The 18,045-nt window shown below is 39.4% G+C and overlaps 1 protein-coding gene across 2 annotated transcripts; it reads left to right on the forward strand.

The window, feature by feature from the left end:
• Positions 1–12,022: 12,022 nt before the first annotated feature.
• LOC137833368 (MLO-like protein 9) lies at positions 12,023–17,641 on the forward strand. Of its 2 annotated transcripts, none has more exons than XM_068641722.1 (14): positions 12,023–12,247; positions 12,435–12,492; positions 12,672–12,889; positions 13,008–13,124; positions 14,262–14,322; positions 14,414–14,502; positions 14,892–14,966; positions 15,158–15,246; positions 15,380–15,429; positions 15,697–15,737; positions 15,853–16,026; positions 16,135–16,170; positions 16,235–16,363; positions 16,617–17,641. In XM_068641722.1, the coding sequence occupies exons 1-14, from the start codon at positions 12,128–12,130 to the stop codon at positions 17,073–17,075; spliced, it is 1,716 nt and encodes a 571-aa protein (XP_068497823.1). In that variant the 5' UTR covers positions 12,023–12,127; the 3' UTR covers positions 17,076–17,641. The 2 variants fall into 2 exon arrangements, with proteins under 2 accessions (XP_068497823.1, XP_068497826.1); XM_068641725.1 differs by having other exon boundaries at positions 12,720–12,889; positions 16,617–17,466.
• Positions 17,642–18,045: the final 404 nt, after the last annotated feature.

The raw sequence follows: 18,045 nt of genomic DNA on the forward strand, positions 1-18,045 counted from the left end.
AACGCCCTGCCAGCGATTCGCTGGCGTTTTGGCGATCCCGCCTCCCTCCACAGTCTTTCCTACCTGTGGGTCTCAGGGATGCGACGCCAGTAACTAACTTCACCTTCTTCGACTTCGTCTCCCTCCACAGTTTTTCCTACCTGTGGGTATCGAGGAGGCAAACTCGCTGATATTTTGGTGGGCGACGCCTGCGACGTCTCAGGCTGGCATCGTCCTTTATGTCATTCCAGGCGACGCCTCGGGCGTCTCATGCCAGCGTCGCCTTGGGCGTCGTCCCTACCTTGATATTGACTTTGACCTTGGGCTTGGTCGACGCCTGGGGACAGTGAAGAGCTCAAGGCCCTTCCCGTATCTTCCACGAGGCGCTTCTTGTATAGCTGATGGGACGTTCAGTCATTCGACTTGATCCACGTGGCGCTTCCTGTATGGCTGATGGGACATCCAGTCATTCGATTTGATCTTGACTCCTACTGTGCCCCTGATCCCCTTTCGACGGCGCATCGTACCATCAGGTATTCTATTGATACGACGTGTTCTGAGTTTAACCAGGGATGCCAGGGCCACCCTTCCATCTGCTGCCACGTGGCTCGATCGTGCGGTGCATCCATTCGCGTCGTTTGGCGCTCTACCCGCTTTATTTAACTCTTCAAACTCTGAAACTATCCTCATCATTTTTTCACTCTTCATAACCTACTTACGTTCTCTCTTCTTGCACCCTTCCTTCTTGCACCCTTTCTTTTCTCACGAAGGGTTCTTCCAGCCTTCGCTCCCATCGTTCGACTCCTGCATTTTCGGCGGGCCACACGCCTTTGACGATCCCAGATCTTGTTAAAGAATGTCCTCTCATGCTGCCTCTCCCAGGGTCAGTCCCAGGGACCTGTACCCTTGGGCTTCGAGTGAACTTCTTGACGAATGTTCATGCTTGCTTGCTACCAGGGCCATAAGGGAACACAAAGGGGATTCGTGTTCCTATGATCACCGGGCCTTCGCGAGGAGGCATGACGACGACATTGCTGTGCTCCCTTGCACTCTAGGGGAGCCAGTATGCGGAGACGAACGGGCCAACGAAGGGGTCCCTTTCTTTTACTTTTACCAGGTGGTGTTCAAGACCATCGGAGTGCGCCTACCCTTCTCCTAGTTCGAGAAAGAACTGCTGACGGAGATCAACGTTGCTCCGGCCCAGTTATACCCCAACAGCTGGGCCTTTGTCAAAGCCTTCGACATTCTCTTCGGGTTTCTGGGTTGTGCACCCTCGGTTGACCTCTTTCTTCACTTCTTTGAGGTGAAGAGGCAGAGACACAACCTCTGGGTAACTCTCAGTAATGTACCCGGGAGAGTTCTCTTCACACCCTTCCAAAACTCGTTCACCGGGTGGAAAGGCCGGTTCTTCAAGATCTGCTGCACTGACCTTGTTCCCGACGCTCTGGATGGGTTTCCACTGTACTAGGTGAGAGAGGCGAGGGCCCTCAAAACCAAACCCTTCAAGAAGCTGGCTCCAAGTGATCAAATAGCTTGTCGGATTCTTGCTGAGGCGGGAGGTTTTGACTCTGCCACTTTGATCAGCCTGGAGTTCAACGCTGGGACTCTCGAAAAGTACATATAAGAGTCACTGCCTTAGAAACTTTGGCCTTTATCGCTTTCCAAACGTGCATGCCTTGCTTCATGGCATCTCTGACACATTTATCTCCCTTGGTGCAGGTTCGAAAATAAACCAAGAAAGGAGGACACGGCTTACTCGAGCTCTGCGGGCTGGGATTAGGGCTTCGTCTTCTTCCAGTGATGACTCTGATGGCCACTGAAAAGTGGCTCTTTTGTGACTTGCATGAGTTGTAATATTTGCCCTATTTGCGTTACTTCCATTGTATCGAACATTGCTTGTAACACTTTTGCAACGTCACTTTACTCTGCATACGTTTTGCATATTGTGCGCTTTCCTTCGCCCTGTTCATCAACTTCGCCTGCCTCCATCCAGGCGACGCCTTCTTTCTTGGCGACGCCTTCCTTCTTGGCGACGCCTTCTTTCTTGGCGACGCCTTCTCTTGGCGACGCCTTACATTACTTCAAACAGAGAAAGATAAAGGCTGAAAACCAAGGCACTTCTGTTTCTCAAACTGGTTTTACCTTTTATTTGGGTGACCTCATTAAAAAACCCCCGAGAGGGAAAAAGAGCGTCCCCTTCAACTAAAGTGTTACATAATTGCTTACATAAGTCAACTGAAGTAAAATTTTAAATTGGATGCATTCCAACTGCGTGGGATGGGACCCCCCTCCAAGGTCTCTAGGTTGTATGAACCGTTGCCCTTAGCCTCAGTAATTCTGAAGGGTCCGGTCCACTTAGGAGACAGTTTATTCTCCAACTCGTATGGGTGGGCCTTTCTCATAACCAGGTCGCCAATCTGAAACTGCCGCGGCTTTACCTTAGAGTTGTATTGTCGCTCTACTCTTCTCTTTACTGCTTCCGCTTTGATTCTGGCTTCTTCTCTGGCCTCGTCTAGTAGATCCAGGTTTACCCGCCTCTCTTCATTGGACTCCTCCGCCACAAAGTTTTGAAAACGTGGCGAGCTCTCATGTATTTCTACCGGAATCATCGCGTCCGACCCATACACCAAACTGAAAGGCGTCTCCATAGTAGAGGATTGGGGCGTGGTTTGATATGCCCATACGATTCTTGGTACCTCTTCCGCCCACGCCCCTTTGGCTTTCTCTAACCTTCTTTTTAACCCCCTCAGCAGAACTCTGTTTGCTGACTCCACTTGTCCGTTGGTCTGGGGCTGTTCAACCGATGCGAACACCTGTTTGATTCCTACCTCAGCGCACAGATTTCTCAACTGCTGGCTGGCAAACTAGGTCCCATTATCGGATATCAAGCGTCTGGGTACGCCAAAGCGGCACACAATGTTCTTCCACACAAAATGTTGTACCTTATGCGCAGTGATCTGTGCTACGGGCTCTGCCTCTATCCACTTAGTGAAGTATTCGATGGCGACGATCAGATACTTCATCTGCCTGATTGCCAGTGGGAACGGGCCCAGGATGTCGATTCCCCATGTATGGAAAGGCCACGGGCTGTATATGGATCGCAATTCTTCTGGCGGCGCCTTGTGCCAGTCGGCGTGCTTTTGGCATTGCCTGCACCGCTGGGGCGTGTCGTGCGCAGTCCTCTTTCACTGTTGGCCAGAAGAAACCTGCGCGTATTACCTTGGAGGCTAGGGATCTTCCCCCTACATGGCTCCCGCAGATGCCTTCGTGTAGCTCCGCCATTATCCTGGTGCACTCGTCGCCACTGACGCATGTTAGGATAGGGTGAGTGAAACCGTGCCTGAACAGCACCCCATCCACCAAAGTATATCTTGCGGCATTTCTTTTGACTTTTTACCCTCTTCAGGCTCCACTGGGAGAGCCCCATCCGCCAGGTATCGCTTGTAGGGCGTCATCCAGGTGTCTCCCTTGGCCAAAACGCATACCTGCATCTGCTCTCCATCGGGCACGCCCGCGTACATGCTGATGCGGGGCGCCCTCTGCGTATCTTGGGTCAAAGAGCAATGACTCCTCGGCCTTCCCCTTGATGTATAAATCTGGAGGACATCCACCTGTTGTCTTCCACGAATCTACGCGGAGCTTTGAGAGTCTCTTGGATCACTGTCCTCTGTCTACCCCCCTTGCCTGAGCTAGCCAGCTTTGCAAGCAGGTCAGCTCTGGCATTCTGCTCCCTCAGGACATGTATCAGCTCAAGAGCGTTGAATGCTCCCTTCAACAACTGGACGTATTTCAAATACGCCGCCATCTGTGGGTCCTTCGCCTGGAACTCACCCGACACCTGCCCCGTAATCAGTTGGGAGTCGCTCTTCACCATGAGGTTCTGCGCGCCCATCTCCTTGTCCAGGAGCATTCCTGCTATCAGGGCTTCGTATTCTGCCTGATTGTTACCTGCCTTGAAGGCGAAGCGCAGGGCCTGCTCGATCAGTATGCCGTCGGGTCCTTCCAAGACTATTCCCGCACCGCTCCTTGTTGGTTGGAAGAGCCATCAACCGAGAGCAGCCACTGCGAACCCACTTCCACCTCTTGCTCACCTCCGGGCGAAAGTTCCGCTATAAAATCTGTGTAGACCTGCCCTTTGATGGATCCTCTAGGCTCATACTGGATGTCGAATTCTGACAGTTCTACCGCCCAGTGCACCATTCTTCCCGCCACATCAGGCTTCTGCAGCACTTTCTGTATAGGGAGGTTGGTCATCACCACCACCGTAAAGCTGTGGAAGTAATGACGGAGCCTCTGGCAGAAAATACTACCGCTAGCGCCGCCTTCTCTAGCGCTTGGTACCTCGTCTCAGCTCCCTGTAATGCCTTGCTTACAAAATAGATGGGCTTCTGACTCTGGTCCTGCTCCTCGACTAACACAGAACTGATGGCCCGCTCCGTTACAGTAAATATAACCGGAGGGGCACGCCCGCTACCGGCTGCAGAGGACCGGTGGCGTCGCCAGGTACTCCTTCAGCTTAATGAAAGTCGCTTCGCATTCATCAGTCCATGCAAAGCAACTGTTTCTCTAGAGGCACTGGAAATATGGGTGCCCCTTCTCTCCTCTGGCGGAAACAAACCTCGAGAGCGCCGCCATCCGCCCTGTCAGCTGTTGCACCTCCTTTACCGACGTCGGGCTTCGCATGGCGATAATCGCCGCTTATTTGTCAAGGTTCGCCTCTATCCCCCTCTCTGTGAGCATAAAACCCAAGAACTTACCGGCCTCTACCCCGAAAACGCACTTCCAGGGTTTAACTTGAGGCGGTACTTGGATATTGTGACGAACAACTCCTCCAGGTCCGCCATGTGCTGCGCCCTATTCTGCGACGCCACCACCATGTCGTCTACATAGGCGTACACATTCCTCCCGAGCATTGGCGCCAGGACCTTGTCCATTAACCTTTGGTACGTGGCGCCCGCATTTTTCAGCCCAAAAGGCATCACCTTTGGAAAGATATTCCCCAGTCCCTTGTTCGTAACCTTGAAGCACGAGCAAGCAACTAGAGAGTTCTGGTAAATTTGCCAAAAGTTCGAACCCTGTTTCCAACATTCTCAGCGCTATTTAAACTACCCAAGCATTTAAAGCGCCTTAAAGCGCCTTTAATTACAAATGTAACGCACTCAATCAGCGTATCTAATTAGAAAACGTAGCGCATTAAGACGTTGAAACGCTTGGGAGCCATTATAGTACCTGAATGCTCGAAACGGAAACTGTATTGAATGACTTTAATTACCTGGCACCTGACTAAAGGGTGTTTCTATTCTGACATGGCTGTCGTACACGTGGAGGGCCTCACGACGCCGTGACCCCATCTAGGGCGTTTCTGCCCATCTGGGGACGTTTCTACGTGTGAGTCCTCCTGCTTGGGAGTGCTACTGCGCTAGGGGTGACTTTTTGGGTGCCAACTCATGCCCCCAATCATCTAGTCACTTACTTTGAGAGTGTATCTGCCCTCCTCTCGTACCCTGCACCTGTCTACCCTGGGCGTGACCTTCCTCTTGGGTCGTATCTGTCCAAAGGCGTCTCTGGGGCGGCAGGGGTACTTCACGAGTCAGGCTGCCCTATACTGGTGTTGTTACTATGGCCTTGAAGCCACCTTTCTCTCCTCTTTATTACTGTTCCCTGGTTATACAGGGTTTAGGGCTTCCCACGACGTCGCCCCCTCCATGGTCTTTCCTACCCATGGGTATCGGGGAGCCGCACAGTGATTGCCTTGACTAATGATATTTGATCTTGGCGACGCCCTGGTTGGGCGACGCCTTCACCTAGGCGACGCTTGTCTTGGCGATGCTTCCTCTTGGCGATGCTGGCACTTGGCGTCTCTCCACCTAGGCGACGCCCTGCGTTGACTTTTGACTCTCCGGGCGTTGACTTTGACCTTGACTTAGTCAACGCCCGGATACGGGACGGTACATTAGCAATTCCAATCGTTAGTTTGTTTTAGGTGTTGTTCTTTAATTTCCACCGATTATTCTTGTTCTTCTTGTCTTCTACTTTTAATTTTGCCACTTGTAGCTTAATTTGATTTTGGTAATTGTGTTCCAAATTCCTTGTGTTTTGTTCGGTTCATTGTGGAAAGGCACTCAATCTTAAGTTTGGTTCATTTATTAGAAGGCTTGTACTTCAATGATGATTCCTTAAGTTCCTTCACTTGTTCCTAATTGTTTGTCCTTGTTATCACTCTTAATTGTTGTCTTTCTTCACATATATTGTTGTTCCATATGCTGAAAAGTGTTATGCTTGATTCAACTACATCACTCTCTGAGGTTAGCTCGATTATTGGACCCTGGGTAAGGGTTACGAGTTTGACCTAGTTCAGTTAATGAGTTCGTAAGATATAATGGGGCTGCCATTTGAGAGGGGCCCATTGTATATGCTTATTGATAAGTGTGCGCAAGTAGTTATGATATGTGCGTGTTTGTTATTTGTTACGTGTGCATGCTTGTTATTTGTTGCATGTTAATTACATATTAATGCTTGTTGATAGTTGTTGTTAACCCTAAAAGTTAGGGGCGTGCAGTTAAAACAGAATGTTGGCTTGCAGTTTAGCACCTGAAGATCATTGGTGCCCGTGACAGGTGGTTTTTCTCTTAGAGATAAAAGATTAATGTGCTTATTATATTTTCAGTTAAGATTTTATTCTCTCAAGCGAGTAATTGTTGCATGTGCGGTTATAAAAGGGGCCTAAGACCCCAGGTGAAGGTACGTTGTTTTTGCACACTAAATTGAGAATTGTTACTTTTTGTGAACCCTTACTGACTTGAGCGTCGGAGTGCAATCAACAGGTGGGGCGCCCTCTGTCACAACGAAGTCACGTTTCAGTTCAACAGAGAGACACAAGTCAATACTCAACTGCGGCAGATCCAAGAGAAGGTGTTCAACCTAGTCAACCGGCGAGAGACTCAATCGGCGAGAATAGTGGTATACTGTCCAATTTTTGTGCCTTGGGCATACATTATTTTTATTCTCTTGTATGTGGCTTGAAACACTCCTAGTGTTTCTTTGTATTTATTCATTATAGCATATCAAAAAAATATCTTATTTTTATTTTAAAAATAAAAATATTAAAAGTGCATTTTGATTAATTCTTTGTGTAATAAAATAAGTTTGTATTATTTTCTGATAGATCTTAAATCATGAATTGAATTTGGGACTGTTCCGTCTGGTTGACCTAGGACGTCTTCGTGCGCGACCTCAACCGTCAGCTAGGGACTCCTTCCCACTGGTTGCCTGTGGATTCCTGCAAAGAAGGACAAAAGGGCGCCCTAGCGGCCGTTTGCACTCCGACGCTCAAGTCAGCCAGCAAGAAACACCAAAAACTATGCACCTTCGTATCAGAGCACCGCGTATGGCACTCTAAAGGTGGTGAAAAAGAAACTGTGTCTAGTGTATGTTTTCTCCTTCTGGCCAAGATCCTTCCCTAGTCCCTTGTGCAAAACCTCAAGGCTTGAGCAAGCAACTAGAGTGTTTCTGGAGAATTAGCCGAAAGTTCCAACCCTGTTTCCAACATTCTCAGCGCTATTTAAACTACCCAAGCATTTAAAGCGCCTTAAAGCGCTTTTAATCATAAAATGTAACGCCCTCAATTAGCGCGTCTAATTAGAAAACGTAGCGCATTTAAGACGTTGAAACGCTTGGGAGCCTTTATAGTACCTTAAACGCTCGAAACAGAAACTGTATTAAATGAATTTAATTACCTAGTACCTGACTAAATGGTGCTTTTATTAAACCCTAAACCCTGGCTGACCTGACTAAATGAATTTAATTACAGGAGTACTTCACGAGTAAGGCTGCCCTACCCTGGTGCTATTACTATGGCCTTGAAGCCACCTTTCCCTTCTCTTTATCACTACCCCGGATTATCGGGACTTGAGGCCTTCCCACGGCGTCGCTCCCTCCATGGTCTTTCCTACCCATGGGTATCGGGGAACCGCACTGTGATTGCCTTGACTTAATGATATTTGATCTTGGCGACGCCCTGGTTGGGCGACGCCTTCACCTAGGCGACGCCTTGCCTTGGCGATGCTGGCACTTGGCGTCTCTTTACCTAGGCGACGCCTTGTGTGGACCTTGACTCCAGGCGTTGACTTTGACCTTGACTTTGTCAACGCCCGGATACGGGACGGTACAGGGACTAAGATTAGAGCTTGGTTGTAGTATTTTAAAAGGAGAAAGTGTGAAGAAAAAAAATCCATGAATGATTTTTTTAATTAAATATAAATATTATTTCATTTTCTTCGTTTTTTTGGATGTTTGAACTTTCTTGTTGAAATCTTCCTTTGTTTCTTGTATTGTTTTTTACTATAAATAAAAAAGTATGATTTTTTGTTCTATAGAATTTCTAAAAACGTTGTTTTTTTGGTAAATAATAAATAAATAAATAAATATGAGCATAAGAGGAGGCTTGAACCCTTTAAAATATTTGAGGTGAGAGAGCCGAGTTGTTAAAACCTTATATCATAATTAATATAAATTTTAAGATATTATAAAGAAGTAAACTTTAAGTCTAACTCAATATTATAAAACTGACTTACAAGGTGAAGTTTTCACTCACTTATATGTTATGAAATGTCTTTATCTCTAGTCGATGTGAGATCTCCAACACACCCCTCACAATGGACGACACCTGCCAACTCATGCGTGTATCTATACATTTATGGATGGTTTAATAGAGGGCGACCTGATACGCCTAACAAACTTCGCTAGGATAAATTCTAAATTACTCTAATATAATATTGAAAAATGAACTTTAAGCCTAACTCAACTTTATGAAACCGGTTTATAAGGTTAGATTTGTACCCACTTATATAACATGAAATGTCGATGTGAGATATCTAATAGGTATTTATAAATCACTTTAAATATGAGGGTTTCTTTTATTGTTAATTACCCTAATGAGTTATGATCCTGCCGGTTAACCTGAGTGCAAGAGTCTTGCCACGTCAAAGGTTTCTCCTTCTGGATCAGCTTCGCACCATGTTAGCCTCTGTCCTTCACGCCTCAATTCCTCGTAAGAACCTGAAGAAAACAGAGTGGCGCCGCTGCGGCCGATCGCGCTCCGACGCTCAAGTCATTGACGGAATCACCAAATACTAAGAGAGAATATCTCAACTCAAGGAACCGTGCGCAGTGAATCTCAGTGTCCTAGAAAATATTTTGAAAGCGTGCTAAAGTGTTCTAAAAGCGTACCTCAAAAGTCTGTTAAGAGTTCCTTATATACCTGAGCACTTTCTCTCTCCTGACGGTTACACCTCTGGACACGTGGCTCGCATCCAGTTGTACACGTGTCGCCATCTGGAGCCCCTTCTACTTGAGCGTCACCTCTACTCTTCAAGCTATTCGACTAAGTTACCCATACAAGGAGTAACTTGGTGCACAGCTTACCTTGGAGTGCGACCCTTTAAGTGGTGAGTGCGGGGTGTCACCATGCACACCTTCTCTGTGGTCTCGCCTGCCGTTATCAAGATCTGCCTCACTTGCACATCGTGCATGCTCTGGGAAACTGTTCCCTTGCCTCGACCTCTGGCTAGGGAATGATCATCTGATAACCTCATCCTCCACTACTGCGTGATAAGCATATCATTGGCGCCTTCTTCGTACTCGTACCCCTTGAAAGCCTTAGGCAAGCTTTCCTGATCTTTCGGAGATGTGCCCCTTTCGGCGATCTCTAACCACCTGATCTCCTAGTACTCATGTATGGCGACTATGGCGCAACTCTGGCGACCGCCGGTTACACACACTAGAGATCGGAGAACGCCAACTCAATGATTGGCGACTACACAGACTTCCCGATGTACTTCCCTTCTGTCAGCCAGGTGTCCCGTTCAACACGCCTATATTATCGCTTGCTGCCATGTCATCACTTCCAATTACCTGATCGGTACAAGTTATTACAATTATAACTTGTTGATGCATTTATAACTTGTTAATTAATTGATGGATGAAGCTATTTAACGCCCTATTTTGCTCTTTCTAGATGTTGGTTGAATATCAACATTTTCTAAGTGAATGTTAGCGTCACAAAGGAAATCAACTAAAGATCTGTTCAATTGGAGTGAAACATCATTGCTAAGAGCTAAGAATGGTTCATTTAAAAGTCATGACATTAAAGTGCTTTAATTGACCTGCTATTAGTGATTGGTTGGTTGAAGGCAGTGTTTCATGGAATCAATTAGAGGAATCTCGACACTTACCAATATATCTTGAATTTTTGTTTGAGATAAGGATTACATTTTCATTATGGTTATTTAAAGTTATTGATACATGTAAAAGGCCAATTGGAACGTGTCAAACCTTGGGAGAGGCATGTGTCAAACTCTAGGGAGAGGCATGTGTCAAAGTCTTAAAAGATTGCTACTATGAAGTAGAATTTAATAACAGATTATAATCTTACAATAACACTACGTAATAATTATTAAATAAAAATTAATTTTAAAAAATATTAATTACTATATTAATTAAATTATATATTAATTAAAAAATATTAATATTTAAAGTAATTTCATTTATTAATAAATAATTTATAAACTAATATTTAATTAAAAAATATTTTACTACTACTAATTATATTATAATTTAATTAATATAATTTTTTATCGATAAAAAAATTAAAATTAGTTTTTATTTAATAAATTTTTTTAAATGTAACATATTTTTACAATGATCCAATTCTACCAATTTATTATGTCTCTCATTTCCTCTACTTTTATCTTCATGACTAAATTTTCATGTAATTTGCTTATCAATTCTGATATAATTAAACTTCCATCCAATACTAAAAAAAAATGTTAAATAAAAATTAATTTTAGATATTAAAAATAATTAATTGTTATAGTAACTTAATTAAAAACCATTTTAGAGACTAAAAATAAATTTAATTTCTAAATTAATTTCTATTATTGATAAATAGTTTTTAAATTGATATTTAATTAACTACCAAGATTTTAACTATCAATTATTTGATAGCAAGAACCTTGGTAACTAATTAGATACCAATTTAAAAATTATTTATCAATAATAGAAACTAATAATTTAGAAAAAATATTTTTTTTGACCCTGTATCTAATTTAGTTACTATATTAACTAATTATTTTTGTCTCTAAAATTGATTTTTATTTAATAATTTTATTCTACTACAATGAAAAGTATTCCGACAAACTTATATTCTCTATCTTAATTTTCTTACTATAATGTCACATTTAAACATTTTACAAAAAAAAAAAAATTACATCACAGTTATTATTAAAACTAGTATTTAAGTTTTATCATTAACTAAGTATTAATATTTTAAAAAATTGTATTAAAACATATTTGTCTTAATTAAGCAACGTTAAGTGTTGTCATATTATTTGCACTAATAATAAAATTTACTAACTAACTATATTGTTTAACTTTAAGTGAGCTACACACCTGAAGCGTTAGAAATTATATAAGTTTTTAATCAATTTTAAATTGATCTTAAATAAATTTATAGTCCTCCAAAATTAATAGTAAAACACTATATATCTAGTTAGGATAAAAGATTAAAAATTCAACTCATAATTCACCTCACCAACTCCCACATAATATAAATATATATATATATATATGTATATATATGTAAATATATATATATATATATATATATATGTATATATCCACCAATTAAAAATAACATTTAATTTCAAATATAAAATATGTAGCCATTTCAACTTGTATTGATTAGTCAATAATCATAGATTATAAGTGATTAGTCAATGTGTCTTTGGCTGTACATGTGCAGAAGTGAAGGCATCAAATTGATCATATTGACAATTCTGACGGCTTAAAAACTAGCCAAATTAAGCATTATGTACGACGTACTTAGTTTTGAGATTCAACCATAAAACAGAAACATATATGTTGCTTGTAGGACTAGTTTATTAATTTTTCTTTCTTATGTTAATGAAATCCCTTCCCTCTTCTATGTCACTCCCACACATCATCCTCTATAAAAAGACCACAACATATATTATCTATCATGGACATATATGCTTACACTTCACAATTATACTAGGTGTTGTCTTCTCTTGTTTCAACATATATATATAAAGAGAAGGCAGAAAGTGAAGAAATTAACGAATGTGTTCTTATGGACATGGAAGAACAAAGATCCCTTGAAGAAACTTCAACATGGGCTGTCTCAGTTTTCTGCTTCTTCTTTCTTCTAACATCTTTGATCATTGAGGGCAGTCTCCACAAATTGGCTGAGGTATTGTTAGCTAAATATATATATTCAGAATTCCCATAGAAAATGCTTGAAAATTTCAATAAAATGTGTTAATGACATAAAGAAGAACTTCTGATTATAAAAACACTGTTAAAAGTGAGCATTTTTGGTTCCTAGTAAATATTTAAAATCTTCATTCTGACCTATAGTTTTGGTGTATATGCTCCAGATATTGAGGAAAAGGAAAGACAAATCACTAGGGAGGGCATTGACTAAAACCAAAACAGGTTGGTGTGTCTCTGGAATCAAATTTGTTATTAATTTTTTCTATTTGCAACTTGCATGCATTTTACTTTCTTCATATATATGGATGGAGAATTTATTGTTAGTTTATGTCAAACAAAATAGCTGTGCTTTTGATGAAATGCTTATGAATTTGGTATTAATCTTGCGGGTTGAATCATAGAAATGATGAAATTCGGTTTCATGTCCTTTCTTCTCACCATATCGGAAGTGCCAATATCGAAAATCTGCATCAGCAAGGGTGTGGCAACATATTTTCTCCCTTGCAAAGATGCTGTGGACTTAACAGGGTTATCAGCTACTCGTACATCAACCTCAGAATTGGACGTAGCACATGCAACAAACCAATCTAACGTTGAGTTCAACTATTGTGAAGCAAAGGTGAAGGAAGTGTACTTAATTATATTATTCATCTTAATTTCATGGTAAAGCTTCTTGAGTACGTATTTGTATCATTATTTTTTGTTTTATTTTATCTTATTGCTATGATGATGTGCAGGGTATGGTTAGTTTAATTTCAAGTGAAGGAATCCTGCAGCTAAATATATTCATCTCCTTTTTGGCTGTTTTTCACATCTTCTTCTGCACATTGACAATGTGCCTTGGTAAAGCAAAGGTATGCACACCATTTTCAATCATGTGGAAATTAGAGGGAAGAATTGTCTACACACAACAGTTTTTGATAACACGTAACTTGAGAAGAACCATACACTGGCTTTTCTATAGTAGAATTTTGTATATTAGGTATAGCATTATCAGCATATAAATTCTAATGAAAAAAGAATACTAATTGCTTATTCAGAAGTCACCACTTGTCCACCATTACAGCAAGGCCGAAACTTTGATTATTCTCTCAATATATTCAATCCTTTTATTTAATTATTTGATCTCGAATTCAATTATATCCAAAAATAACTTAGTTTATTCGTTCTAATACCCATTGTTTATCATTGTATAATGTTCCACAATATAAATTAAGCAAAGAGCACACAAATGAGAAAGTCAAAATTGATTTTTACTTTTTTTTAATAGGGACCAAGAAAACCATATATACATCTTTATTTTCATCTACATCTCTCCTATTTGACTGCTTATGATTAAATGATAATTTTTTTTGGAATATATAATCAATATTTATAAAAAGAGTTTTTAAAAGAAAAAAAAACGAAATCATTTCCCTACAATTAATCTAACCAATTGATATGTTCATTCTGCTATGATTAATTGCCATGAAACTTAGGCTATTTGGTTTTTAAAAAAAATGTTTCATTTTCGATATTCACTTTTAATTACTGAAAACGTAACCGTGTTTCCATTTTCTTTCAGGTTTTTTTAAAATACTTTTTCTATTTACATTTTTTACAATTTTTAATTCAAACTTTTCAAGATAAAAAATTAAACAAAAATAATATGACATTTTTTAATTGAAAGCAGAAACAAATCACAAAAATCCTCTCAAACTAGACATTCCATGGTTAAAAATGAATTTTCTATTTCAAATATTATAAATAAAAGTATTGATATACAACTTTCTACACCTAAAAATTCATCCTATTTTAAAAGAGTTGTGATAATGTGTAAAATGTGTTCCTTTTCGGATTGAGGGATCGATAACAGTGTAATATCTAAATTGAAACTTTAAATTTATATATTCATCTTAATATGTTAGATTTATAATTTTTTTTCATATATGATGGTATAATCATCCCAAAGAGTCATATTTTACAAATTACAATTTTTTTTTTTTTGACAGATGAGAAGATGGAAAAGATGGGAAGAGGAGACCCGAACACTTGAATATCAGATAGCAAATGGTGACTATAAGTTCTTGATTTATTTGTCATTGTAGAGAGATTAATTATAGTGTTATTTACTTTAATTCCTCCTTAAACTTTTCTTTTACAGATCCAAGAAGGTTCCAGTATACAGGTCAAACAATGATTGGAAAGCGCCATTTGAATTTCTGGAGCTATCATTCTCCTTTGCTTTGGATGGTAAGTGAAAGTAACTGAAAATTTAACTTACACTTAAACTGTAAATTCACACTCTCAACTAAATAAAAATCATGCTACATTAAACAAAATATTTCAAAAATTAACCATTTTAATTACTAATAGTTGACTTATACATCATGATTCCTTTGGACAATGATTCATTGTTTGAAGTATAGCTGCATAAGGGTCTGTAAGAAATTAGTTAGTTTCAAGTCAAGTTGAATAAATTCATTTCTTAATCTCTCTTTTTCTCTCTTTCTATTTCTTGTCTTTCTTTCATCTGATTTCTGAAGTAAAACAAGTAAAAATCTTCAAGTTTGATGTTAAATATTGCTAGAAAATTATCCAAATATTCACCTTACTGATTAAAAGTCTTGTTGGTTCCATAGGTCTGCTTTATTCGGCAGTTTTATGGCTCAGTCTCAAAAGATGATTACTATACTCTACGAAATGGGTTTATTGCAGTAAGTGAATTATCTATACCAAATTTCTTAGGAATTCGTGGTACTATTTAAGCATCAAGAATTTAGTCCAAATTTACTGTTTATAGGTTTTGGCTTTACTGGATCGAGCCTCATTATAATAAAGTAAGTTATCAAACATTCTTATTCTCTCGTGACATCTAACAAGGTTTTTTTCTTTTCTGAAATTGCAGGCTAATATTTCTTTAGGCAGCAATTTCAACTTCAAGAAATTTCTTTCCCGCACTTATGATGAAGATTTTGAGAAGGTTATGGGAATCAGGTACTTCCTATGGTCAGATCAGAAACAAGGTTTCCGCTACCTCAATATTTATAAAGCAGATTCTTGTAGTTACAAAAACATTAAATTTCAATGCCAAAAAACTCAGTAACCCCAGCTTTTGATGATCTTGCAGGATTTGGATCTGGATATTCTCCATACTTTTCATCTTTTTTAGTGCACATGGTATGACATGTGGTATTAATTTGTCACCACTCTCATCCCTGTAACAATGAATGTATGTCTTGTTTGGATGAAATTTCTGAAAACAATATACATATATAAAAGAATCAAGTTTCTGTTTTAAATCAACTTGTACTTCAACTTATATACAATCTTGCTCATTTAATTTCGTCAAAAGTTTATCCAAACAAGAATATAGTTTATGGGATAAAAAGAAATTTTTGCAACAAACCCATCAGTGCTTAACAAATTGTTTCTTTTTGCTTGCAGAGTTCTATAATTACTACTGGCTTCCATTTATTCCACTTATGGTACAGTTTATACTATCTCACTTGTTCATCCCAATAAATTGGTCGTAGAAATGTGATTTTTTTTTCCTTTTTTCGTGACTTATTTTCATGTCTGCTCTAATATTTTGTATTAAAGGTTGCTTTACTTGCTGGGACAAAACTCCAAGTCATAATAACAAAGATGTGTGTAGATAGTTGCAAGGCAAACCCAGTGATCAAAGGGAGTCTACTTGTAACACCTAGTGATGCCCATTTCTGGTTTCATCGACCTGAATGGCTTCTGTATTTACTCAAGTTCATCCTTATCCAGGTAGATATTATAGAAAACATACCATACATGAAAACACTAATCATAATTTATTATCATCAACCATAGATGAAAAGGAATAAATGACTTATCTGTTACTGCTTTTTTCAGAACTCCTTTCAACTTGCATTCTTCACCTGGACTTGGGTAAGTATAATGATACTCTAGAGATGTTTAATTTTTTATGCTGATTCCTACTCACAAACAACAGTATGAATTTGGTCCAAGGTCTTGCTTCAATCGAGAAAATGAGGACATTGGCATAAGGATTGCCATGGGTATAGCTGTGCAGCTCCTTTGTGGTTACGTCACACTTCCCCTTTATGCACTTGTTACTCAGGTAAACATAAATTAAGTTCTTTAGATGTATTTGATAGCTTAACTTTTCAATTTTGTGTCTCAATTAATGAAATTTTGTGAAAGGTCTAAAAGAGTTAATTTGTCAATTATTATGAAATTTTACTTGTAAAGCTAGTTAATAAAGGAGGAGAAATGTTATTCACATACTCTCAGAATCTCTTTGTAAAAACAATCTATATTAATCAACATTTTTTAAAAATCACACTCACATTAAATTTGTCACTATGTCACAGATGGGTTCTAGCATGAGGAGAGAAATTTTCACTGAGAGAATTTCTAGGGGCCTCAAAAATTGGCACAAAAAGGCTAAACAAACTCTGCACAAAAACAACTCAACTTCAAGCAAACACTCAGATTCTTTGCATTCCAAAGGAGGTGACAATTCAGCAAGAGGAACAATGCAAAGTGTGCACACCCCAGATAATGTAGCAGTCACAAACAACCCTTCTCCCTCTAATGAGGGAAAGAGAATTGCTTCCACTAATAATGAACAAGATACATCAAGTCCTTCGACTTCAGAAATCACAGCTACTGAGGAAGAGAATCCCAAGATCATCACCAGAGGAACCTATGACGGTGAGATCTCATTTGGGAGTAGCTGGAAAAATGTGGGAAGTAGCAGGGGCATCAGAGAAATTGGCTCAATAACTGAAGAAGATGATGCTGAAAAATTGCCTGAACTTATTCCATAGGGAACAACATACAAACATCCATTGAGCCAACTCTAAAAGCTGCAGTCCCTTGCTTATATCTTGTTAAAGTGTCAATAACAGCATTCAAATCAACTACCTACCCTCTTTACCTCTACCCTTTCTTCTGTCTTCCTGAATTGAAAAATAAAACAGAAAGAAAAATTCTCTCTCTTGTTCTAAGCACTGACATTTATCTTTCTCAATTGTTTACTTTTTCTTGCTTAGATTGCACTTTTCAATTAAAGGGTGGAGAAAGAGAGAGGTGAAAGGGACTAGTGATTTGAATCCTGGATATCATATACTAGATATTCATTGCAGCAATGCAATTATCAACAACTACTACTATTATTCAAATTGCCTACCATAAATTGAAAATTTTGTCCAAATTTATAAGTTTGTTTGAAAATTCCAAGTTGAATATACAACGGTTATGGGATATGAAGGATCTTAAGCTCGATTAATTATGTAATAAGAAATAAACTGAAATGTTTATTTAGTTAAGTAGAAATGTAAAATCTATAAGGATAGCTTTTTTGAAAGTTATATAATTTAGTAATACAATACTTATCATGTTACTCTCCTCACCTTAATCATATATATAGTGTTGAAAAAACAGATACGGAGAATCGTATTTAGTATTAACAATTTTCATATACCTTTAAAGTGACAAATACGGTGAATCTAGCGGTGTCAATCATTCAATTATATATATATATATATATATATATATTTTATTTTATTTTTATTTTTTTTTATGGTTGTGTCTTCATGTCGATTTGAGTTTCTTGATGGAGAGTTGCGGAAGCTCAATGAAGGATGCAGACAAGGAGTTCACTTAGAGCTTGTGGTTTCCTTGAAGGTGCATGCCAAGTATGGAGAGTGACAGGTGAGGCCTAATTACTTGATCTAGGTGGAGAATTGAAGACTAAAGTGTCTATCCTAAAGAGGTAAAGAGGCAAAGACCAGAGTG

The sequence above is a fragment of the Phaseolus vulgaris genome, chromosome 11, assembly GCF_000499845.2.
Source record: "Phaseolus vulgaris cultivar G19833 chromosome 11, P. vulgaris v2.0, whole genome shotgun sequence".
Taxonomy (NCBI): domain Eukaryota; kingdom Viridiplantae; phylum Streptophyta; class Magnoliopsida; order Fabales; family Fabaceae; genus Phaseolus; species Phaseolus vulgaris.